Source organism: Oncorhynchus keta, unplaced genomic scaffold (assembly GCF_023373465.1).
Source record: "Oncorhynchus keta strain PuntledgeMale-10-30-2019 unplaced genomic scaffold, Oket_V2 Un_scaffold_16189_pilon_pilon, whole genome shotgun sequence".
NCBI classification, from domain to species: Eukaryota; Metazoa; Chordata; class Actinopteri; order Salmoniformes; family Salmonidae; genus Oncorhynchus; species Oncorhynchus keta.
The window spans coordinates 245,547-269,174 of NW_026290809.1; the positions used below are offsets into that span (position 1 = coordinate 245,547).

A 23,628-nucleotide genomic window follows, 5' to 3' on the forward strand; every position below is an offset into this window, starting at 1 on the left:
GTCCACTACTGTTAGTAACATTACCTCACCTAGACTACATCTGGAATGGCTCTCTACTCTGTTTAGTCCACTACTGTTATCAACATTACCTCACCTAGACTACATCTGGAATGGCTCTGTTTAGTCCACTACTGTTAGTAACATTACCTCACCTAGACTACATCTGGAATGGCTCTCTACTCTGTTTAGTCCACTACTGTTAGTAACATTACCTCACCTAGACTACATCTGGAATGGCTCTGTTTAGTCCACTACTGTTAGTAACATTACCTCACCTAGACTACATCTGGAATGGCTCTCTACTCTGTTTAGTCCACTACTGTTAGTAACATTACCTCACCTAGACTACATCTGGAATGGCTCTGTTTAGTCCACTACTGTTAGTAACATTACCTCACCTAGACTACATCTGGAATGGCTCTCTACTCTGTTTAGTCCACTACTGTTAGTAACATTACCTCACCTAGACTACATCTGGAATGGCTCTGTTTAGTCCACTACTGTTAGTAACATTACCTCACCTAGACTACATCTGGAATGGCTCTCTACTCTGTTTAGTCCACTACTGTTATCAACATTACCTCACCTAGACTACATCTGGAATGGCTCTCTACTCTGTTTAGTCCACTACTGTTAGTAACATTACCTCACCTAGACTACATCTGGAATGGCTCTCTACTCTGTTTAGTCCACTACTGTTAGTAACATTACCTCACCTAGACTACATCTGGAATGGCTCTGTTTAGTCCACTACTGTTAGTAACATTACCTCACCTAGACTACATCTGGAATGGCTCTGTTTAGTCCACTACTGTTAGTAACATTACCTCACCTAGACTACATCTGGAATGGCTCTCTACTCTGTTTAGTCCACTACTGTTAGTAACATTACCTCACCTAGACTACATCTGGAATGGCTCTGTTTAGTCCACTACTGTTAGTAACATTACCTCACCTAGACTACATCTGGAATGGCTCTCTACTCTGTTTAGTCCACTACTGTTATCAACATTACCTCACCTAGACTACATCTGGAATGGCTCTGTTTAGTCCACTACTGTTAGTAACATTACCTCACCTAGACTACATCTGGAATGGCTCTCTACTCTGTTTAGTCCACTACTGTTAGTAACATTACCTCACCTAGACTACATCTGGAATGGCTCTGTTTAGTCCACTACTGTTATCAACATTACCTCACCTAGACTACATCTGGAATGGCTCTCTACTCTGTTTAGTCCACTACTGTTAGTAACATTACCTCACCTAGACTACATCTGGAATGGCTCTGTTTAGTCCACTACTGTTAGTAACATTACCTCACCTAGACTACATCTGGAATGGCTCTCTACTCTGTTTAGTCCACTACTGTTAGTAACATTACCTCACCTAGACTACATCTGGAATGGCTCTGTTTAGTCCACTACTGTTAGTAACATTACCTCACCTAGACTACATCTGGAATGGCTCTCTACTCTGTTTAGTCCACTACTGTTATCAACATTACCTCACCTAGACTACATCTGGAATGGCTCTCTACTCTGTTTAGTCCACTACTGTTAGTAACATTACCTCACCTAGACTACATCTGGAATGGCTCTCTACTCTGTTTAGTCCACTACTGTTAGTAACATTACCTCACCTAGACTACATCTGGAATGGCTCTGTTTAGTCCACTACTGTTAGTAACATTACCTCACCTAGACTACATCTGGAATGGCTCTGTTTAGTCCACTACTGTTAGTAACATTACCTCACCTAGACTACATCTGGAATGGCTCTCTACTCTGTTTAGTCCACTACTGTTATCAACATTACCTCACCTAGACTACATCTGGAATGGCTCTCTACTCTGTTTAGTCCACTACTGTTAGTAACATTACCTCACCTAGACTACATCTGGAATGGCTCTGTTTAGTCCACTACTGTTAGTAACATTACCTCACCTAGACTACATCTGGAATGGCTCTCTACTCTGTTTAGTCCACTACTGTTATCAACATTACCTCACCTAGACTACATCTGGAATGGCTCTGTTTAGTCCACTACTGTTATCAACATTACCTCACCTAGACTACATCTGGAATGGCTCTCTACTCTGTTTAGTCCACTACTGTTAGTAACATTACCTCACCTAGACTACATCTGGAATGGCTCTGTTTAGTCCACTACTGTTATCAACATTACCTCACCTAGACTACATCTGGAATGGCTCTGTTTAGTCCACTACTGTTAGTAACATTACCTCACCTAGACTACATCTGGAATGGCTCTGTTTAGTCCACTACTGTTAGTAACATTACCTCACCTAGACTACATCTGGAATGGCTCTGTTTAGTCCACTACTGTTAGTAACATTACCTCACCTAGACTACATCTGGAATGGCTCTCTACTCTGTTTAGTCCACTACTGTTAGTAACATTACCTCACCTAGACTACATCTGGAATGGCTCTGTTTAGTCCACTACTGTTATCAACATTACCTCACCTAGACTACATCTGGAATGGCTCTCTACTCTGTTTAGTCCACTACTGTTAGTAACATTACCTCACCTAGACTACATCTGGAATGGCTCTGTTTAGTCCACTACTGTTAGTAACATTACCTCACCTAGACTACATCTGGAATGGCTCTCTACTCTGTTTAGTCCACTACTGTTATCAACATTACCTCACCTAGACTACATCTGGAATGGCTCTGTTTAGTCCACTACTGTTAGTAACATTACCTCACCTAGACTACATCTGGAATGGCTCTCTACTCTGTTTAGTCCACTACTGTTATCAACATTACCTCACCTAGACTACATCTGGAATGGCTCTCTACTCTGTTTAGTCCACTACTGTTAGTAACATTACCTCACCTAGACTACATCTGGAATGGCTCTGTTTAGTCCACTACTGTTAGTAACATTACCTCACCTAGACTACATCTGGAATGGCTCTGTTTAGTCCACTACTGTTAGTAACATTACCTCACCTAGACTACATCTGGAATGGCTCTGTTTAGTCCACTACTGTTAGTAACATTACCTCACCTAGACTACATCTGGAATGGCTCTGTTTAGTCCACTACTGTTAGTAACATTACCTCACCTAGACTACATCTGGAATGGCTCTGTTTAGTCCACTACTGTTAGTAACATTACCTCACCTAGACTACATCTGGAATGGCTCTGTTTAGTCCACTACTGTTAGTAACATTACCTCACCTAGACTACATCTGGAATGGCTCTCTACTCTGTTTAGTCCACTACTGTTAGTAACATTACCTCACCTAGACTACATCTGGAATGGCTCTGTTTAGTCCACTACTGTTAGTAACATTACCTCACCTAGACTACATCTGGAATGGCTCTCTACTCTGTTTAGTCCACTACTGTTAGTAACATTACCTCACCTAGACTACATCTGGAATGGCTCTGTTTAGTCCACTACTGTTAGTAACATTACCTCACCTAGACTACATCTGGAATGGCTCTACTCTGTTTAGTCCACTACTGTTAGTAACATTACCTCACCTAGACTACATCTGGAATGGCTCTGTTTAGTCCACTACTGTTATCAACATTACCTCACCTAGACTACATCTGGAATGGCTCTCTACTCTGTTTAGTCCACTACTGTTATCAACATTACCTCACCTAGACTACATCTGGAATGGCTCTCTACTCTGTTTAGTCCACTACTGTTAGTAACATTACCTCACCTAGACTACATCTGGAATGGCTCTGTTTAGTCCACTACTGTTAGTAACATTACCTCACCTAGACTACATCTGGAATGGCTCTGTTTAGTCCACTACTGTTAGTAACATTACCTCACCTAGACTACATCTGGAATGGCTCTCTACTCTGTTTAGTCCACTACTGTTAGTAACATTACCTCACCTAGACTACATCTGGAATAGCTCTGTTTAGTCCACTACTGTTAGTAACATTACCTCACCTAGACTACATCTGGAATGGCTCTCTACTCTGTTTAGTCCACTACTGTTAGTAACATTACCTCACCTAGACTACATCTGGAATGGCTCTGTTTAGTCCACTACTGTTAGTAACATTACCTCACCTAGACTACATCTGGAATGGCTCTCTACTCTGTTTAGTCCACTACTGTTAGTAACATTACCTCACCTAGACTACATCTGGAATGGCTCTGTTTAGTCCACTACTGTTAGTAACATTACCTCACCTAGACTACATCTGGAATGGCTCTCTACTCTGTTTAGTCCACTACTGTTATCAACATTACCTCACCTAGACTACATCTGGAATGGCTCTGTTTAGTCCACTACTGTTAGTAACATTACCTCACCTAGACTACATCTGGAATGGCTCTGTTTAGTCCACTACTGTTAGTAACATTACCTCACCTAGACTACATCTGGAATGGCTCTCTACTCTGTTTAGTCCACTACTGTTATCAACATTACCTCACCTAGACTACATCTGGAATGGCTCTGTTTAGTCCACTACTGTTAGTAACATTACCTCACCTAGACTACATCTGGAATGGCTCTCTACTCTGTTTAGTCCACTACTGTTAGTAACATTACCTCACCTAGACTACATCTGGAATGGCTCTGTTTAGTCCACTACTGTTAGTAACATTACCTCACCTAGACTACATCTGGAATGGCTCTCTACTCTGTTTAGTCCACTACTGTTAGTAACATTACCTCACCTAGACTACATCTGGAATGGCTCTGTTTAGTCCACTACTGTTAGTAACATTACCTCACCTAGACTACATCTGGAATGGCTCTCTACTCTGTTTAGTCCACTACTGTTATCAACATTACCTCACCTAGACTACATCTTGAATGGCTCTGTTTAGTCCACTACTGTTAGTAACATTACCTCACCTAGACTACATCTGGAATGGCTCTCTGTTTAGTCCACTACTGTTAGTAACATTACCTCACCTAGACTACATCTGGAATGGCTCTCTACTCTGTTTAGTCCACTACTGTTATCAACATTACCTCACCTAGACTACATCTGGAATGGCTCTGTTTAGTCCACTACTGTTAGTAACATTACCTCACCTAGACTACATCTGGAATGGCTCTCTACTCTGTTTAGTCCACTACTGTTAGTAACATTACCTCACCTAGACTACATCTGGAATGGCTCTGTTTAGTCCACTACTGTTAGTAACATTACCTCACCTAGACTACATCTGGAATGGCTCTCTACTCTGTTTAGTCCACTACTGTTAGTAACATTACCTCACCTAGACTACATCTGGAATGGCTCTGTTTAGTCCACTACTGTTAGTAACATTACCTCACCTAGACTACATCTGGAATGGCTCTCTACTCTGTTTAGTCCACTACTGTTAGTAACATTACCTCACCTAGACTACATCTGGAATGGCTCTGTTTAGTCCACTACTGTTAGTAACATTACCTCACCTAGACTACATCTGGAATGGCTCTCTACTCTGTTTAGTCCACTACTGTTAGTAACATTACCTCACCTAGACTACATCTGGAATGGCTCTCTACTCTGTTTAGTCCACTACTGTTAGTAACATTACCTCACCTAGACTACATCTGGAATGGCTCTGTTTAGTCCACTACTGTTAGTAACATTACCTCACCTAGACTACATCTGGAATGGCTCTCTACTCTGTTTAGTCCACTACTGTTAGTAACATTACCTCACCTAGACTACATCTGGAATGGCTCTGTTTAGTCCACTACTGTTAGTAACATTACCTCACCTAGACTACATCTGGAATGGCTCTCTACTCTGTTTAGTCCACTACTGTTAGTAACATTACCTCACCTAGACTACATCTGGAATGGCTCTGTTTAGTCCACTACTGTTAGTAACATTACCTCACCTAGACTACATCTGGAATGGCTCTCTACTCTGTTTAGTCCACTACTGTTATCAACATTACCTCACCTAGACTACATCTGGAATGGCTCTCTACTCTGTTTAGTCCACTACTGTTAGTAACATTACCTCACCTAGACTACATCTGGAATGGCTCTCTACTCTGTTTAGTCCACTACTGTTAGTAACATTACCTCACCTAGACTACATCTGGAATGGCTCTGTTTAGTCCACTACTGTTAGTAACATTACCTCACCTAGACTACATCTGGAATGGCTCTGTTTAGTCCACTACTGTTAGTAACATTACCTCACCTAGACTACATCTGGAATGGCTCTCTACTCTGTTTAGTCCACTACTGTTAGTAACATTACCTCACCTAGACTACATCTGGAATGGCTCTGTTTAGTCCACTACTGTTAGTAACATTACCTCACCTAGACTACATCTGGAATGGCTCTCTACTCTGTTTAGTCCACTACTGTTATCAACATTACCTCACCTAGACTACATCTGGAATGGCTCTGTTTAGTCCACTACTGTTAGTAACATTACCTCACCTAGACTACATCTGGAATGGCTCTCTACTCTGTTTAGTCCACTACTGTTAGTAACATTACCTCACCTAGACTACATCTGGAATGGCTCTGTTTAGTCCACTACTGTTATCAACATTACCTCACCTAGACTACATCTGGAATGGCTCTCTACTCTGTTTAGTCCACTACTGTTAGTAACATTACCTCACCTAGACTACATCTGGAATGGCTCTGTTTAGTCCACTACTGTTAGTAACATTACCTCACCTAGACTACATCTGGAATGGCTCTCTACTCTGTTTAGTCCACTACTGTTAGTAACATTACCTCACCTAGACTACATCTGGAATGGCTCTGTTTAGTCCACTACTGTTAGTAACATTACCTCACCTAGACTACATCTGGAATGGCTCTCTACTCTGTTTAGTCCACTACTGTTATCAACATTACCTCACCTAGACTACATCTGGAATGGCTCTCTACTCTGTTTAGTCCACTACTGTTAGTAACATTACCTCACCTAGACTACATCTGGAATGGCTCTCTACTCTGTTTAGTCCACTACTGTTAGTAACATTACCTCACCTAGACTACATCTGGAATGGCTCTGTTTAGTCCACTACTGTTAGTAACATTACCTCACCTAGACTACATCTGGAATGGCTCTGTTTAGTCCACTACTGTTAGTAACATTACCTCACCTAGACTACATCTGGAATGGCTCTCTACTCTGTTTAGTCCACTACTGTTATCAACATTACCTCACCTAGACTACATCTGGAATGGCTCTCTACTCTGTTTAGTCCACTACTGTTAGTAACATTACCTCACCTAGACTACATCTGGAATGGCTCTGTTTAGTCCACTACTGTTAGTAACATTACCTCACCTAGACTACATCTGGAATGGCTCTCTACTCTGTTTAGTCCACTACTGTTATCAACATTACCTCACCTAGACTACATCTGGAATGGCTCTGTTTAGTCCACTACTGTTATCAACATTACCTCACCTAGACTACATCTGGAATGGCTCTCTACTCTGTTTAGTCCACTACTGTTAGTAACATTACCTCACCTAGACTACATCTGGAATGGCTCTGTTTAGTCCACTACTGTTATCAACATTACCTCACCTAGACTACATCTGGAATGGCTCTGTTTAGTCCACTACTGTTAGTAACATTACCTCACCTAGACTACATCTGGAATGGCTCTGTTTAGTCCACTACTGTTAGTAACATTACCTCACCTAGACTACATCTGGAATGGCTCTGTTTAGTCCACTACTGTTAGTAACATTACCTCACCTAGACTACATCTGGAATGGCTCTCTACTCTGTTTAGTCCACTACTGTTAGTAACATTACCTCACCTAGACTACATCTGGAATGGCTCTGTTTAGTCCACTACTGTTATCAACATTACCTCACCTAGACTACATCTGGAATGGCTCTCTACTCTGTTTAGTCCACTACTGTTAGTAACATTACCTCACCTAGACTACATCTGGAATGGCTCTGTTTAGTCCACTACTGTTAGTAACATTACCTCACCTAGACTACATCTGGAATGGCTCTCTACTCTGTTTAGTCCACTACTGTTATCAACATTACCTCACCTAGACTACATCTGGAATGGCTCTGTTTAGTCCACTACTGTTAGTAACATTACCTCACCTAGACTACATCTGGAATGGCTCTCTACTCTGTTTAGTCCACTACTGTTATCAACATTACCTCACCTAGACTACATCTGGAATGGCTCTCTACTCTGTTTAGTCCACTACTGTTAGTAACATTACCTCACCTAGACTACATCTGGAATGGCTCTGTTTAGTCCACTACTGTTAGTAACATTACCTCACCTAGACTACATCTGGAATGGCTCTGTTTAGTCCACTACTGTTAGTAACATTACCTCACCTAGACTACATCTGGAATGGCTCTGTTTAGTCCACTACTGTTAGTAACATTACCTCACCTAGACTACATCTGGAATGGCTCTGTTTAGTCCACTACTGTTAGTAACATTACCTCACCTAGACTACATCTGGAATGGCTCTGTTTAGTCCACTACTGTTAGTAACATTACCTCACCTAGACTACATCTGGAATGGCTCTGTTTAGTCCACTACTGTTAGTAACATTACCTCACCTAGACTACATCTGGAATGGCTCTCTACTCTGTTTAGTCCACTACTGTTAGTAACATTACCTCACCTAGACTACATCTGGAATGGCTCTGTTTAGTCCACTACTGTTAGTAACATTACCTCACCTAGACTACATCTGGAATGGCTCTCTACTCTGTTTAGTCCACTACTGTTAGTAACATTACCTCACCTAGACTACATCTGGAATGGCTCTGTTTAGTCCACTACTGTTAGTAACATTACCTCACCTAGACTACATCTGGAATGGCTCTCTACTCTGTTTAGTCCACTACTGTTAGTAACATTACCTCACCTAGACTACATCTGGAATGGCTCTGTTTAGTCCACTACTGTTATCAACATTACCTCACCTAGACTACATCTGGAATGGCTCTGTTTAGTCCACTACTGTTGTTTACCTCCTAGACTACATCTGGAATGGCTCTCTACTCTGTTTAGTCCACTACTGTTCAACATTACCTCACCTAGACTACATCTGGAATGGCTCTGTTTAGTCCACTACTGTTAGTAACATTACCTCACCTAGACTACATCTGGAATCTGTTTAGTCCAACTGGTAACATTACCTCACCTAGACTACATCTGGAATGGCTCTGTTTAGTCCACTACTGTTAGTAACATTACCTCACCTAGACTACATCTGGAATGGCTCTCTACTCTGTTTAGTCCACTACTGTTAGTAACATTACCTCACCTAGACTACATCTGGAATAGCTCTGTTTAGTCCACTACTGTTAGTAACATTACCTCACCTAGACTACATCTGGAATGGCTCTCTACTCTGTTTAGTCCACTACTGTTAGTAACATTACCTCACCTAGACTACATCTGGAATGGCTCTGTTTAGTCCACTACTGTTAGTAACATTACCTCACCTAGACTACATCTGGAATGGCTCTCTACTCTGTTTAGTCCACTACTGTTAGTAACATTACCTCACCTAGACTACATCTGGAATGGCTCTGTTTAGTCCACTACTGTTAGTAACATTACCTCACCTAGACTACATCTGGAATGGCTCTCTACTCTGTTTAGTCCACTACTGTTATCAACATTACCTCACCTAGACTACATCTGGAATGGCTCTGTTTAGTCCACTACTGTTAGTAACATTACCTCACCTAGACTACATCTGGAATGGCTCTGTTTAGTCCACTACTGTTAGTAACATTACCTCACCTAGACTACATCTGGAATGGCTCTCTACTCTGTTTAGTCCACTACTGTTATCAACATTACCTCACCTAGACTACATCTGGAATGGCTCTGTTTAGTCCACTACTGTTAGTAACATTACCTCACCTAGACTACATCTGGAATGGCTCTCTACTCTGTTTAGTCCACTACTGTTAGTAACATTACCTCACCTAGACTACATCTGGAATGGCTCTGTTTAGTCCACTACTGTTAGTAACATTACCTCACCTAGACTACATCTGGAATGGCTCTCTACTCTGTTTAGTCCACTACTGTTAGTAACATTACCTCACCTAGACTACATCTGGAATGGCTCTGTTTAGTCCACTACTGTTAGTAACATTACCTCACCTAGACTACATCTGGAATGGCTCTCTACTCTGTTTAGTCCACTACTGTTATCAACATTACCTCACCTAGACTACATCTGGAATGGCTCTGTGTAGTCCACTACTGTTAGTAACATTACCTCACCTAGACTACATCTGGAATGGCTCTGTTTAGTCCACTACTGTTAGTAACATTACCTCACCTAGACTACATCTGGAATGGCTCTCTACTCTGTTTAGTCCACTACTGTTATCAACATTACCTCACCTAGACTACATCTGGAATGGCTCTGTTTAGTCCACTACTGTTAGTAACATTACCTCACCTAGACTACATCTGGAATGGCTCTCTACTCTGTTTAGTCCACTACTGTTAGTAACATTACCTCACCTAGACTACATCTGGAATGGCTCTGTTTAGTCCACTACTGTTAGTAACATTACCTCACCTAGACTACATCTGGAATGGCTCTCTACTCTGTTTAGTCCACTACTGTTAGTAACATTACCTCACCTAGACTACATCTGGAATGGCTCTGTTTAGTCCACTACTGTTAGTAACATTACCTCACCTAGACTACATCTGGAATGGCTCTCTACTCTGTTTAGTCCACTACTGTTAGTAACATTACCTCACCTAGACTACATCTGGAATGGCTCTGTTTAGTCCACTACTGTTAGTAACATTACCTCACCTAGACTACATCTGGAATGGCTCTCTACTCTGTTTAGTCCACTACTGTTAGTAACATTACCTCACCTAGACTACATCTGGAATGGCTCTGTTTAGTCCACTACTGTTAGTAACATTACCTCACCTAGACTACATCTGGAATGGCTCTCTACTCTGTTTAGTCCACTACTGTTATCAACATTACCTCACCTAGACTACATCTGGAATGGCTCTGTTTAGTCCACTACTGTTAGTAACATTACCTCACCTAGACTACATCTGGAATGGCTCTGTTTAGTCCACTACTGTTAGTAACATTACCTCACCTAGACTACATCTGGAATGGCTCTCTACTCTGTTTAGTCCACTACTGTGATCAACATTACCTCACCTAGACTACATCTGGAATGGCTCTGTTTAGTCCACTACTGTTAGTAACATTACCTCACCTAGACTACATCTGGAATGGCTCTCTACTCTGTTTAGTCCACTACTGTTAGTAACATTACCTCACCTAGACTACATCTGGAATGGCTCTGTTTAGTCCACTACTGTTAGTAACATTACCTCACCTAGACTACATCTGGAATGGCTCTGTTTAGTCCACTACTGTTAGTAACATTACCTCACCTAGACTACATCTGGAATGGCTCTGTTTAGTCCACTACTGTTATCAACATTACCTCACCTAGACTACATCTGGAATGGCTCTCTACTCTGTTTAGTCCACTACTGTTAGTAACATTACCTCACCTAGACTACATCTGGAATGGCTCTGTTTAGTCCACTACTGTTAGTAACATTACCTCACCTAGACTACATCTGGAATGGCTCTGTTTAGTCCACTACTGTTAGTAACATTACCTCACCTAGACTACATCTGGAATGGCTTTCTACTCTGTTTAGTCCACTACTGTTAGTAACATTACCTCACCTAGACTACATCTGGAATGGCTCTGTTTAGTCCACTACTGTTAGTAACATTACCTCACCTAGACTACATCTGGAATGGCTCTGTTTAGTCCACTACTGTTAGTAACATTACCTCACCTAGACTACATCTGGAATGGCTCTGTTTAGTCCACTACTGTTAGTAACATTACCTCACCTAGACTACATCTGGAATGGCTCTGTTTAGTCCACTACTGTTAGTAACATTACCTCACCTAGACTACATCTGGAATGGCTCTGTTTAGTCCACTACTGTTAGTAACATTACCTCACCTAGACTACATCTGGAATGGCTCTGTTTAGTCCACTACTGTTAGTAACATTACCTCACCTAGACTACATCTGGAATGGCTCTCTACTCTGTTTAGTCCACTACTGTTAGTAACATTACCTCACCTAGACTACATCTGGAATGGCTCTGTTTAGTCCACTACTGTTAGTAACATTACCTCACCTAGACTACATCTGGAATGGCTCTCTACTCTGTTTAGTCCACTACTTTTAGTAACATTACCTCACCTAGACTACATCTGGAATGGCTCTGTTTAGTCCACTACTGTTAGTAACATTACCTCACCTAGACTACATCTGGAATGGCTCTCTACTCTGTTTAGTCCACTACTGTTAGTAACATTACCTCACCTAGACTACATCTGGAATGGCTCTGTTTAGTCCACTACTGTTATCAACATTACCTCACCTAGACTACATCTGGAATGGCTCTCTACTCTGTTTAGTCCACTACTGTTATCAACATTACCTCACCTAGACTACATCTGGAATGGCTCTCTACTCTGTTTAGTCCACTACTGTTAGTAACATTACCTCACCTAGACTACATCTGGAATGGCTCTGTGTAGTCCACTACTGTTAGTAACATTACCTCACCTAGACTACATCTGGAATGGCTCTGTTTAGTCCACTACTGTTATCAACATTACCTCACCTAGACTACATCTGGAATGGCTCTGTGTAGTCCACTACTGTTAGTAACATTACCTCACCTAGACTACATCTGGAATGGCTCTGTTTAGTCCACTACTGTTAGTAACATTACCTCACCTAGACTACATCTGGAATGGCTCTCTACTCTGTTTAGTCCACTACTGTTAGTAACATTACCTCACCTAGACTACATCTGGAATAGCTCTGTTTAGTCCACTACTGTTAGTAACATTACCTCACCTAGACTACATCTGGAATGGCTCTCTACTCTGTTTAGTCCACTACTGTTAGTAACATTACCTCACCTAGACTACATCTGGAATGGCTCTGTTTAGTCCACTACTGTTAGTAACATTACCTCACCTAGACTACATCTGGAATGGCTCTCTACTCTGTTTAGTCCACTACTGTTAGTAACATTACCTCACCTAGACTACATCTGGAATGGCTCTGTTTAGTCCACTACTGTTAGTAACATTACCTCACCTAGACTACATCTGGAATGGCTCTCTACTCTGTTTAGTCCACTACTGTTAGTAACATTACCTCACCTAGACTACATCTGGAATGGCTCTGTTTAGTCCACTACTGTTAGTAACATTACCTCACCTAGACTACATCTGGAATGGCTCTGTTTAGTCCACTACTGTTAGTAACATTACCTCACCTAGACTACATCTGGAATGGCTCTCTACTCTGTTTAGTCCACTACTGTTATCAACATTACCTCACCTAGACTACATCTGGAATGGCTCTGTTTAGTCCACTACTGTTAGTAACATTACCTCACCTAGACTACATCTGGAATGGCTCTGTTTAGTCCACTACTGTTATCAACATTACCTCACCTAGACTACATCTGGAATGGCTCTGTTTAGTCCACTACTGTTAGTAACATTACCTCACCTAGACTACATCTGGAATGGCTCTCTACTCTGTTTAGTCCACTACTGTTAGTAACATTACCTCACCTAGACTACATCTGGAATGGCTCTGTTTAGTCCACTACTGTTAGTAACATTACCTCACCTAGACTACATCTGGAATGGCTCTCTACTCTGTTTAGTCCACTACTGTTATCAACATTACCTCACCTAGACTACATCTGGAATGGCTCTGTTTAGTCCACTACTGTTAGTAACATTACCTCACCTAGACTACATCTGGAATGGCTCTCTACTCTGTTTAGTCCACTACTGTTATCAACATTACCTCACCTAGACTACATCTGGAATGGCTCTGTTTAGTCCACTACTGTTAGTAACATTACCTCACCTAGACTACATCTGGAATGGCTCTCTACTCTGTTTAGTCCACTACTGTTAGTAACATTACCTCACCTAGACTACATCTGGAATGGCTCTGTTTAGTCCACTACTGTTAGTAACATTACCTCACCTAGACTACATCTGGAATGGCTCTCTACTCTGTTTAGTCCACTACTGTTATCAACATTACCTCACCTAGACTACATCTGGAATGGCTCTGTGTAGTCCACTACTGTTAGTAACATTACCTCACCTAGACTACATCTGGAATGGCTCTGTTTAGTCCACTACTGTTATCAACATTACCTCACCTAGACTACATCTGGAATGGCTCTGTGTAGTCCACTACTGTTAGTAACATTACCTCACCTAGACTACATCTGGAATGGCTCTGTTTAGTCCACTACTGTTAGTAACATTACCTCACCTAGACTACATCTGGAATGGCTCTCTACTCTGTTTAGTCCACTACTGTTAGTAACATTACCTCACCTAGACTACATCTGGAATGGCTCTGTTTAGTCCACTACTGTTAGTAACATTACCTCACCTAGACTACATCTGGAATGGCTCTCTACTCTGTTTAGTCCACTACTGTTAGTAACATTACCTCACCTAGACTACATCTGGAATGGCTCTGTTTAGTCCACTACTGTTAGTAACATTACCTCACCTAGACTACATCTGGAATGGCTCTCTACTCTGTTTAGTCCACTACTGTTAGTAACATTACCTCACCTAGACTACATCTGGAATGGCTCTGTTTAGTCCACTACTGTTAGTAACATTACCTCACCTAGACTACATCTGGAATGGCTCTCTACTCTGTTTAGTCCACTACTGTTAGTAACATTACCTCACCTAGACTACATCTGGAATGGCTCTGTTTAGTCCACTACTGTTAGTAACATTACCTCACCTAGACTACATCTGGAATGGCTCTCTACTCTGTTTAGTCCACTACTGTTATCAACATTACCTCACCTAGACTACATCTGGAATGGCTCTGTTTAGTCCACTACTGTTAGTAACATTACCTCACCTAGACTACATCTGGAATGGCTCTGTTTAGTCCACTACTGTTAGTAACATTACCTCACCTAGACTACATCTGGAATGGCTCTCTACTCTGTTTAGTCCACTACTGTGATCAACATTACCTCACCTAGACTACATCTGGAATGGCTCTGTTTAGTCCACTACTGTTAGTAACATTACCTCACCTAGACTACATCTGGAATGGCTCTCTACTCTGTTTAGTCCACTACTGTTAGTAACATTACCTCACCTAGACTACATCTGGAATGGCTCTGTTTAGTCCACTACTGTTAGTAACATTACCTCACCTAGACTACATCTGGAATGGCTCTGTTTAGTCCACTACTGTTAGTAACATTACCTCACCTAGACTACATCTGGAATGGCTCTGTTTAGTCCACTACTGTTATCAACATTACCTCACCTAGACTACATCTGGAATGGCTCTCTACTCTGTTTAGTCCACTACTGTTAGTAACATTACCTCACCTAGACTACATCTGGAATGGCTCTGTTTAGTCCACTACTGTTAGTAACATTACCTCACCTAGACTACATCTGGAATGGCTCTGTTTAGTCCACTACTGTTAGTAACATTACCTCACCTAGACTACATCTGGAATGGCTTTCTACTCTGTTTAGTCCACTACTGTTAGTAACATTACCTCACCTAGACTACATCTGGAATGGCTCTGTTTAGTCCACTACTGTTAGTAACATTACCTCACCTAGACTACATCTGGAATGGCTCTCTACTCTGTTTAGTCCACTACTGTTAGTAACATTACCTCACCTAGACTACATCTGGAATGGCTCTGTTTAGTCCACTACTGTTAGTAACATTACCTCACCTAGACTACATCTGGAATGGCTCTGTTTAGTCCACTACTGTTAGTAACATTACCTCACCTAGACTACATCTGGAATGGCTTTCTACTCTGTTTAGTCCACTACTGTTAGTAACATTACCTCACCTAGACTACATCTGGAATGGCTCTCTACTCTGTTTAGTCCACTACTGTTAGTAACATTACCTCACCTAGACTACATCTGGAATGGCTCTGTTTAGTCCACTACTGTTAGTAACATTACCTCACCTAGACTACATCTCAAATATACTGTCAACACTAAGGTCCTCTATCAGTAGGTTAGTACTGTCAACGCTAAGGTCCTCTATCAGTCGGTTAGTACTGTCAACACTAAGGTCCTCTATCAGTAGTTAGTACTGTCAACACTAAGGTTCTCTATCAGTAGGTTAGTACTGTCAACACTAAGGTCCTCTATCAGTAGGTTAGTACTGTCAACACTAAGGTCCTCTATCAGTAGGTTAGTACTGTCAACACTAAGGTCCTCTATCAGTAGGTTAGTACTGTCAACACTAAGGTCCTCTATCAGTAGGTTAGTACTGTCAACACTAAGGTCCACTATCAGTAGGTTAGTACTGTCCACACTAAGGTCCTCTGTCAGTAGGTTAGTACTGTCAACACTAAGGTCCACTGTCAGTAGGTTAGTACTGTCAACACTAAGGTCCTCTATCAGTAGGTTAGTACTGTCAACACTAAGGTCCTCTATCAGTAGGTTAGTACTGTCAACACTAAGGTCCTCTATCAGTAGGTTAGTACTGTCAACACTAAGGTCCACTGTCAGTAGGTTAGTACTGTCAACACTAAGGTCCTCTATCAGTAGGTTAGTACTGTCAACACTAAGGTCCTCTCAGTAGGTTAGTACTGTCAACACTAAGGTCCTCTGTCAGTAGGTTAGTACTGTCAACACTAAGGTCCTCTGTCAGTAGGTTAGTACTGTCAACACTAAGGTCCTCTCAGTAGGTTAGTACTGTCAACACTAAGGTCCTCTATCAGTAGGTTAGTACTGTCAACACTAAGGTCCTCTGTCAGTAGGTTAGTACTGTCAACACTAAGGTCCACTGTCAGTAGGTTAGTACTGTCAACACTAAGGTCCACTGTCAGTAGGTTAGTACTGTCAACACTAAGGTCCTCTGTCAGTAGGTTAGTACTGTCAGTAGGTTAGTACTGTCAACACTAAGGTCCTCTCAGTAGGTTAGTACTGTCAACACTAAGGTCCTCTGTCTCAGTATGGTTAGTACTGTCAACACTAAGGTCCTCTGTCTCAGTATGGTTAGTACTGTCAACACTAAGGTCCTCTGTCAGTAGGTTAGTAATGTCAACACTAAGGTCCTCTGTCAGTAGGTTAGTACTGTCAACACTAAGGTCCTCTGTCAGTAGGTTAGTACTGTCAACACTAAGGTCCTCTGTCAGTAGGTTAGTACTGTCAACACTAAGGTCCTCTGTCTCAGTATGGTTAGTACTGTCAACACTAAGGTCCTCTCAGTAGGTTAGTACTGTCAACACTAAGGTCCTCTCAGTAGGTTAGTACTGTCAACACTAAGGTCCTCTGTCTCAGTATGGTTAGTACTGTCAACACTAAGGCCCTCTCAGTAGGTTAGTACTGTCAACACTAAGGCCCTCTCAGTAGGTTAGTACTGTCAACACTAAGGTCCTCTCAGTAGGTTAGTACTGTCAACACTAAGGTCCTCTGTCTCAGTATGATGGTCTGTTTGAAACATGTTGGTATTACAGACTCGGTCAGCGAGAGGTTGAACATGTCAGTGAAGACACTTGCCAGTTTCTCAGCGTATGCTCTGAGGACACTTCCCGAGGACACGTCCTGGTAATCCGTCTGGCCCTGGGCTGGGCTAGAGACACTGGGACTGGCCTGGGTAATCCGTCTGGCCCTGGGCTGGGCTAGAGACACTGGGACTGGCCTGGGTAATCCGTCTGGCCCTGCGGCCTTGGGAATGTTGCCCTGTTTAAAGGTGTTGCTCACGTCGGCTACAGAGAGCGTGATCACACAGTCATCCGGAACAGCTGGTGCTCTCATGCATGCTTCATTGTCGCTTGCCTCGAGGCGAACATAAAAGGCATTTAGCTCGTCTGGTAGCCCCTCGTCACTGGGCAGTTCGCGGCTGGGTTTCCCTTCGTAGTCCGTAATAGTTTGAAAGCCCCTTGCCACATCCGATGAGCTTCAGAGCCGATTTCTTATAAACGTCCGGATTAGTGTCCCGCTCCTTGAAAGCGGCAGCTCTAACCTTTAGCCTTTGGCTTTTGGCTTTCTGGCTTTTAGCCTTTAGCTTTCTAGCCTTTGGCTTTCTAGCCTTTAGCCTTTAGCTAGAGCTGACAGTCTGTAGTATTTGTCTCTTCTTGTAAACCTGCTTTATTTCTTCGTCTGCTTGTCTTCCTGACGCTGTTTTACCATTTTTAATGGTGTTTTTCTTCTATCCCTTGTCTCTCTCGCTATCCTCCTCTCTCGCTATCCTCCTCTCTCGCTATCCTCCTCTCTCGCTATCCTCCTCTCTCGCTATCCTCCTCTCTCGCTATCCTCCTCTCTCGCTGTCCTCCTCTCTCGCTGTCCTCCTCTCTCGCTGTCCTCCTCTCTCGCTGTCCTCCTCTCTCGCTGTCCTCCTCTCTCGCTGTCTTCCTCTCTCTCTATCCTCTCTTCTGTCCTCCTCTCTTCTGTCCTCCTCTCGCTATCCTCTCTCGCTATCCTCCTCCTCTCTCGCTGTCCTCCTCTCTCTCTGTCCTCCTCTCTCGCTATCCTCCTCTCTCGCTGTCCTCATTTTCTTTCTTCTCTTCTGTCCTCCTCTCTCACGGTCCTCATTTTCTTTCCTCTCTCTTCTGTCCTCCTCTCTCTTCTGTCCTCCTCTCTCGCGGTCCTCATTTTCTTTCCTCTCTTCTGTCCTCTCTCGCTAACCTCCTCTCTCGCTATCCTCCTCTCTTCTGTCCTCCTCTCTCTTCTGTCCTCCTCTCTCGCGGTCCTCATTTTCTTTCCTCTCTTCTGTCCTGTATCCTAGGCATGGCTCCAATTCGGGACTCGGCCAGCCACTCTCCTAACCAAACAGGTGACAACACTTTTCATTTTACCCTTTGACCTCGACTCTTCTTCTCTCTGCCTTCCTGGACCTCTCCCTATCCTGCTCCAGTCAGACAAGGTCATTCCTGAATCCCAGGTGCCCACGTTAACGTTGGCTGTTGTTATGTAGTCTCAGTGTGTCGGTCATTGTCTTGATCTCTTCTACTGTAGACCGTCTCACCTTGTTATTCAAGTTAAACTACCTTTGAACACAGCATGTGCTCCTACAAAGGTAGGGTTAGGGGTTAAAGGCACAGGGCAGCATGTGCTCCGTAGGGTTAGGGGTTAGGGGTTAAAGGCACAGGGCAGCATGTGCTCCGTAGGGTTAGGGGTTAAAGGCACAGAACAGCATGTGCTCCTACAAAGGTAGGGTTAGGGGTTAAAGGCACAGAGCAGCATGTGCTCCTACAAAGGTAGGGTTAGGGGTTAAGGGCACAGAACGGCATGTGCTCCGTAGGGTTAGGGGTTAAAGGCACAGAAAGGGAGAGAGGAGGAGGACATTCTGACTGAGCAGGCAGACTAGACAACTTTCAAGGAGAGTTGGCAGCCATCGTGTGTGTGTGTGTGTGTGTGTGTGACTGTCGAGAATGAGCGTGGCTTTACAGAAAACCAAGGTGGTTAATTGCCAGAAGAGAAGAGCTGGAGACATGAAAGGGTTCATTTAGTTCTGAGGAAGAGGTTCTCGTGGTAAAATAACAAACAGCCCCCTCCCTCTCTTCTCTCCCCACCCTCTCCCCTCCCTCCCCACCCCTCTCTCCAATGTCCCTCCTCCCTCTCCCTTTCCCGTCTCTCCCCTCCCTCTCCCTTTCCCGTCTCTCCTCTCCCTCTCTCCCCTCTGAGGAAGAGGTTCTCCTCGAAAAATAACAAACAGCCCCCTCCCTCTCTTCTCTCCCTTCCCTCCCCACCCTCTCTCCCCCACCCTCTCCCCTCCCTCCCCACCCCTCTCTCCAATGTCCCTCCTCCCTCTCCCTTTCCCGTCTCTCCCCTCCCTCCCCACCCTCTCTCCCCTCCCTCTCTCCAATGTCCCTCCCTCCCCTCCTCCCCTCCCTCCCCCCCTCTCTCCCCTCCCTCCCCACCCTCTCTCCCCTCCCTCCCCACCCTCTCTCCCCTCCCTCCCCACCCCTCGCTCCAATGTCCCTCCCTCCCTCGTCTCTCCCCTCCCTCCAATGTCCCTCCCCCTCTTTCCTCTTTCTCCCTTCCTACGTCCCCCCTCCTCCCTCCTGGTTGGCTGTAGCATCACACTGCTGAAACAAAGTGGTGTCTGCTGACTAGACTGACACACACACTGTGACTGTCTGCGTCATGATCACTGACATCACTGGGCTGGGTTAGGGAGGGGCTGGGTTAGAGGGACTGGGCTGGGTTAGAGGGACTGGGCTGGGTTAGGGGGACTGGGCTGGGTTAGGGGGACTGGGCTGGGTTAGGGGGACTGGGCTGGGTTAGGGGGGACTGGGCTGGGTTAGAGGGGCTGGGCTGGGTTAGGGGGACTGGGCTGGGTTAGGGGGCTGGGCTGGGTTAGAGGGGCTGGGCTGGGTTAGGGGACTGGGCTGGGTTAGGGGGACTGGGCTGGGTTAGGGGACTGGGCTGGGTTAGGGGGACTGGGCTGGGTTAGAGGGACTGGACTGGGCTCGGTTAGAGGGACTGGGCTGGGTTAGGGGTACTGGGCTGGGTTAGGGGGACTGGGCTGGGTTAGGGGGACTGGGCTGGGTTAGGGGGACTGGGGTGGGTTAGAGGGACTGGGTTAGGTTAGAGACACAGGGGCTGGGTTAGAGACACAGGGACTGGGCTGGGTTAGAGACACAGGGACTGGGCTGGGTTAGAGGGACTGGGCTGGGTTAGAGACACGGGGACTGGGCTGGGTTAGAGACACTGGGCTGGGTTAGAGGGACTGGGCTGGGTTAGAGGGACTGGGCTGGGTTAGAGGGACTGGGCTGGGTTAGAGGGACTGGGCTGGGTTAGAGGGACTGGGCTGGGTTAGAGACACCGGGACTGGGCTGGGTTAGAGACACCGGGACTGGGCTGGGTTAGAGGGACTGGGCTGGGTTAGAGACACGGGGACTGGGCTGGGTTAGGGGACTGGGCTGGGTTAGAGGGACTGGGCTGGGTTAGAGACACGGGGACTGGGCTGGGCTAGAGGGACTGGGCTGGGCTAGAGGGACTGGGCTGGGCTAGAGGGACTGGGCTGGGCTAGAGGGACTGGGCTGGGTTAGAGACACGGGGACTGGGCTGGGCTAGAGGGACTGGGCTGGGCTAGAGGGACTGGGCTGGGTTAGAGACACGGGGACTGGGCTGGGTTAGAGACACGGGGGCTGGGTTAGAGACACGGGGACTGGGCTGGGTTAGAGACACGGGGACTGGGCTGGGTTAGAGACACGGGGACTGGGCTGGGCTAGAGACACGGGGACTGGGCTGGGTTAGAGACACGGGGGCTGGGTTAGAGACACGGGGCTGGGTTAGAGACACGGGGACTGGGCTGGGTTAGAGACACGGGGACTGGGCTGGGTTAGAGACACGGGGACTGGGCTGGGTTAGAGACACGGGGGCTGGGTTAGAGACACGGGGACTGGGCTGGGTTAGAGACACGGGGACTGGGCTGGGTTAGAGGGACTGGGCTGGGTTAGAGGGACTGGGCTGGGTTAGAGGGACTGGGCTGGGTTAGAGGGGACTGGGCTGGGGTGGCTGGGCTGGGTTAGAGGGACTGGACTGGGCTGGGTTAGAGGGACTGGGCTGGGTTAGGGGGACTGGGCTGGGTTAGGGGGACTGGGCTGGGTTAGGGGGACTGGGCTGGGTTAGAGGGGACTGGGCTGGGTTAGAGACACGGGGCTGGGTTAGAGACACGGGGACTGGGCTGGGTTAGAGGGACTGGGCTGGGTTAGAGACACAGGGCTGGGTTAGAGACACGGGGACTGGGCTGGGTTAGAGGGACTGGGCTGGGCTAGAGGGACTGGGCTGAGAGGGACTGGGCTGGGCTAGAGGGACTGGGCTGGGTTAGAGACACTGGGCTGGGTTAGAGACACGGGGACTGGGCTGGGTTAGAGGGACTGGGCTGGGTTAGAGGGACTGGGCTGGGTTAGAGACACTGGGGGGACTGGGCTGGGTTAGAGACACGGGGACTGGGCTGGGTTAGAGACACGGGGACTGGGCTGGGTTAGAGGGACTGGGCTGGGTTAGAGGGGACTGGGCTGGGTTAGAGGGGACTGGGTTGGGTTAGAGGGACTTGGCTGGGTTAGAGACACGGTGACTGGGCTGGGTTAGAGGGGACTGGTTTGGGTTAGAGGGGACTGGGCTGGGTTAGAGACACGGGGACTGGGCTGGGTTAGAGACTGGGGGGACTGGGCTGGGTTAGAGACACTGGGCTGGGTTAGAGGGACTGGGCTGGGTTAGAGGGACTGGGCTGGGTTAGAGGGACTGGGCTGGGTTAGAGACACGGGGACTGGGCTGGGTTAGAGGGACCTGGGTTAGAGGGACTGGGCTGGGTTAGAGACACGGGGACTGGGCTGGGTTAGAGGGACTGGGCTGGGTTAGAGGGACTGGGTTGGGTTAGAGGGACTGGGCTGGGTTAGAGGGGCTGGGTTAGAGGGACTGGGCTGGGTTAGAGACACGGGGACTGGGCTGGGTTAGAGGGACCTGGGTTAGAGGGACTGGGCTGGGTTAGAGACACGGGGACTGGGCTGGGTTAGAGGGACTGGGCTGGGTTAGAGGGACTGGACTGGGTTAGAGGGGCTGGGTTAGAGGGGCTGGGTTAGAGGGGCTGGGTTAGAGGGACTGGGCTGGGTTGGAGGGACTGTAAACAGGTGGACGTCTGGGTTCCATCCCCCCGTTTCCACCAATCCACACGTCAGATCGATGATGAGTTAAAGAATGTCCTGGTGTGTTCTCATGTGAGCTAACCAAACCTCCACCGCCACCCCGTCTCTCCGTCTTCCTGTCCCCAGATTTGGACCACCCTGGCCTGGATTCTCAGTATGAGAATTGCCCCTGGAGTTCTGGTTCTCCCTGCAGCAGAGACAGTAACTGGGACACGGTGGGTACTCTCTGAGGTTCTTCAAACGTAAATACCACCATGTTTGGTTTTTGTCACTTGCATTTTAATCTACAAACGTTATAATGTGCTTTTACGGGAAACCCGTTCGGATGTCTCGCCAAAAATGGAACGGAAATCTGTTTTTCTGGTTGTTTTTGGTAAATCTTTTAAATCCTTTACTGTAAAATGTAATAAAATAAAAAAACGATTGTATGATTTGACTTAATAAGGAACATTTCCAAGTTTAGTTAGCATTACCCGATGTGAAAACGCTCAGACTTCCCTGACCTGAGAGTGTCTCATCTGGTTTAGACAGACTGGGGAACTAGCTCGTTAGTAATGAGATCAGACTGGTTTAGACAGACTGGGGAACTAGCTCGTTAGTAATGAAATCAGACTGGTGAACTAGCTAGTTAGTAATGAAATCAGACTGGTTTAGACAGACTGGGGAACTAGCTCGTTAGTAATGAAATCAGACTGGGGAACTAGCTCGTTAGTAATGAAATCAGACTGGGGAACTAGCTCGTTAGTAATGAAATCAGACTGGGGAACTAGCTAGTTACTAATGAAATCAGACTGGTGAACTAGCTAGTTAGTAATGAAATCAGACTGGTGAACTAGCTCGTTAGTAATGAAATCAGACTGGGGAACTAGCTAGTTAGTAATGAAATCAGACTGGTTTAGACAGACTGGGGGACTAGCTCGTTAGTA

General features: G+C 45.4%; 1 protein-coding gene across 3 annotated transcripts in view; it reads left to right on the top strand.

Annotated features, from left to right (window-relative positions):
* LOC118383951 (trinucleotide repeat-containing gene 6A protein-like) overlaps positions 1 to 23,628 on the top strand; it is a 42,043-nt gene that overhangs the window by 16,454 nt on the left and 1,961 nt on the right. For all 3 annotated transcript variants that reach the window (XM_052514257.1, XM_052514259.1, XM_052514256.1), the window contains 2 exons: positions 18,835 to 18,882; positions 22,829 to 22,917. In XM_052514257.1, coding sequence (XP_052370217.1) covers positions 18,837 to 18,882; positions 22,829 to 22,917 — 135 coding nt within the window. In that variant the 5' untranslated portion in view covers positions 18,835 to 18,836. The remainder of the gene's footprint in view (positions 1 to 18,834; positions 18,883 to 22,828; positions 22,918 to 23,628) is intronic.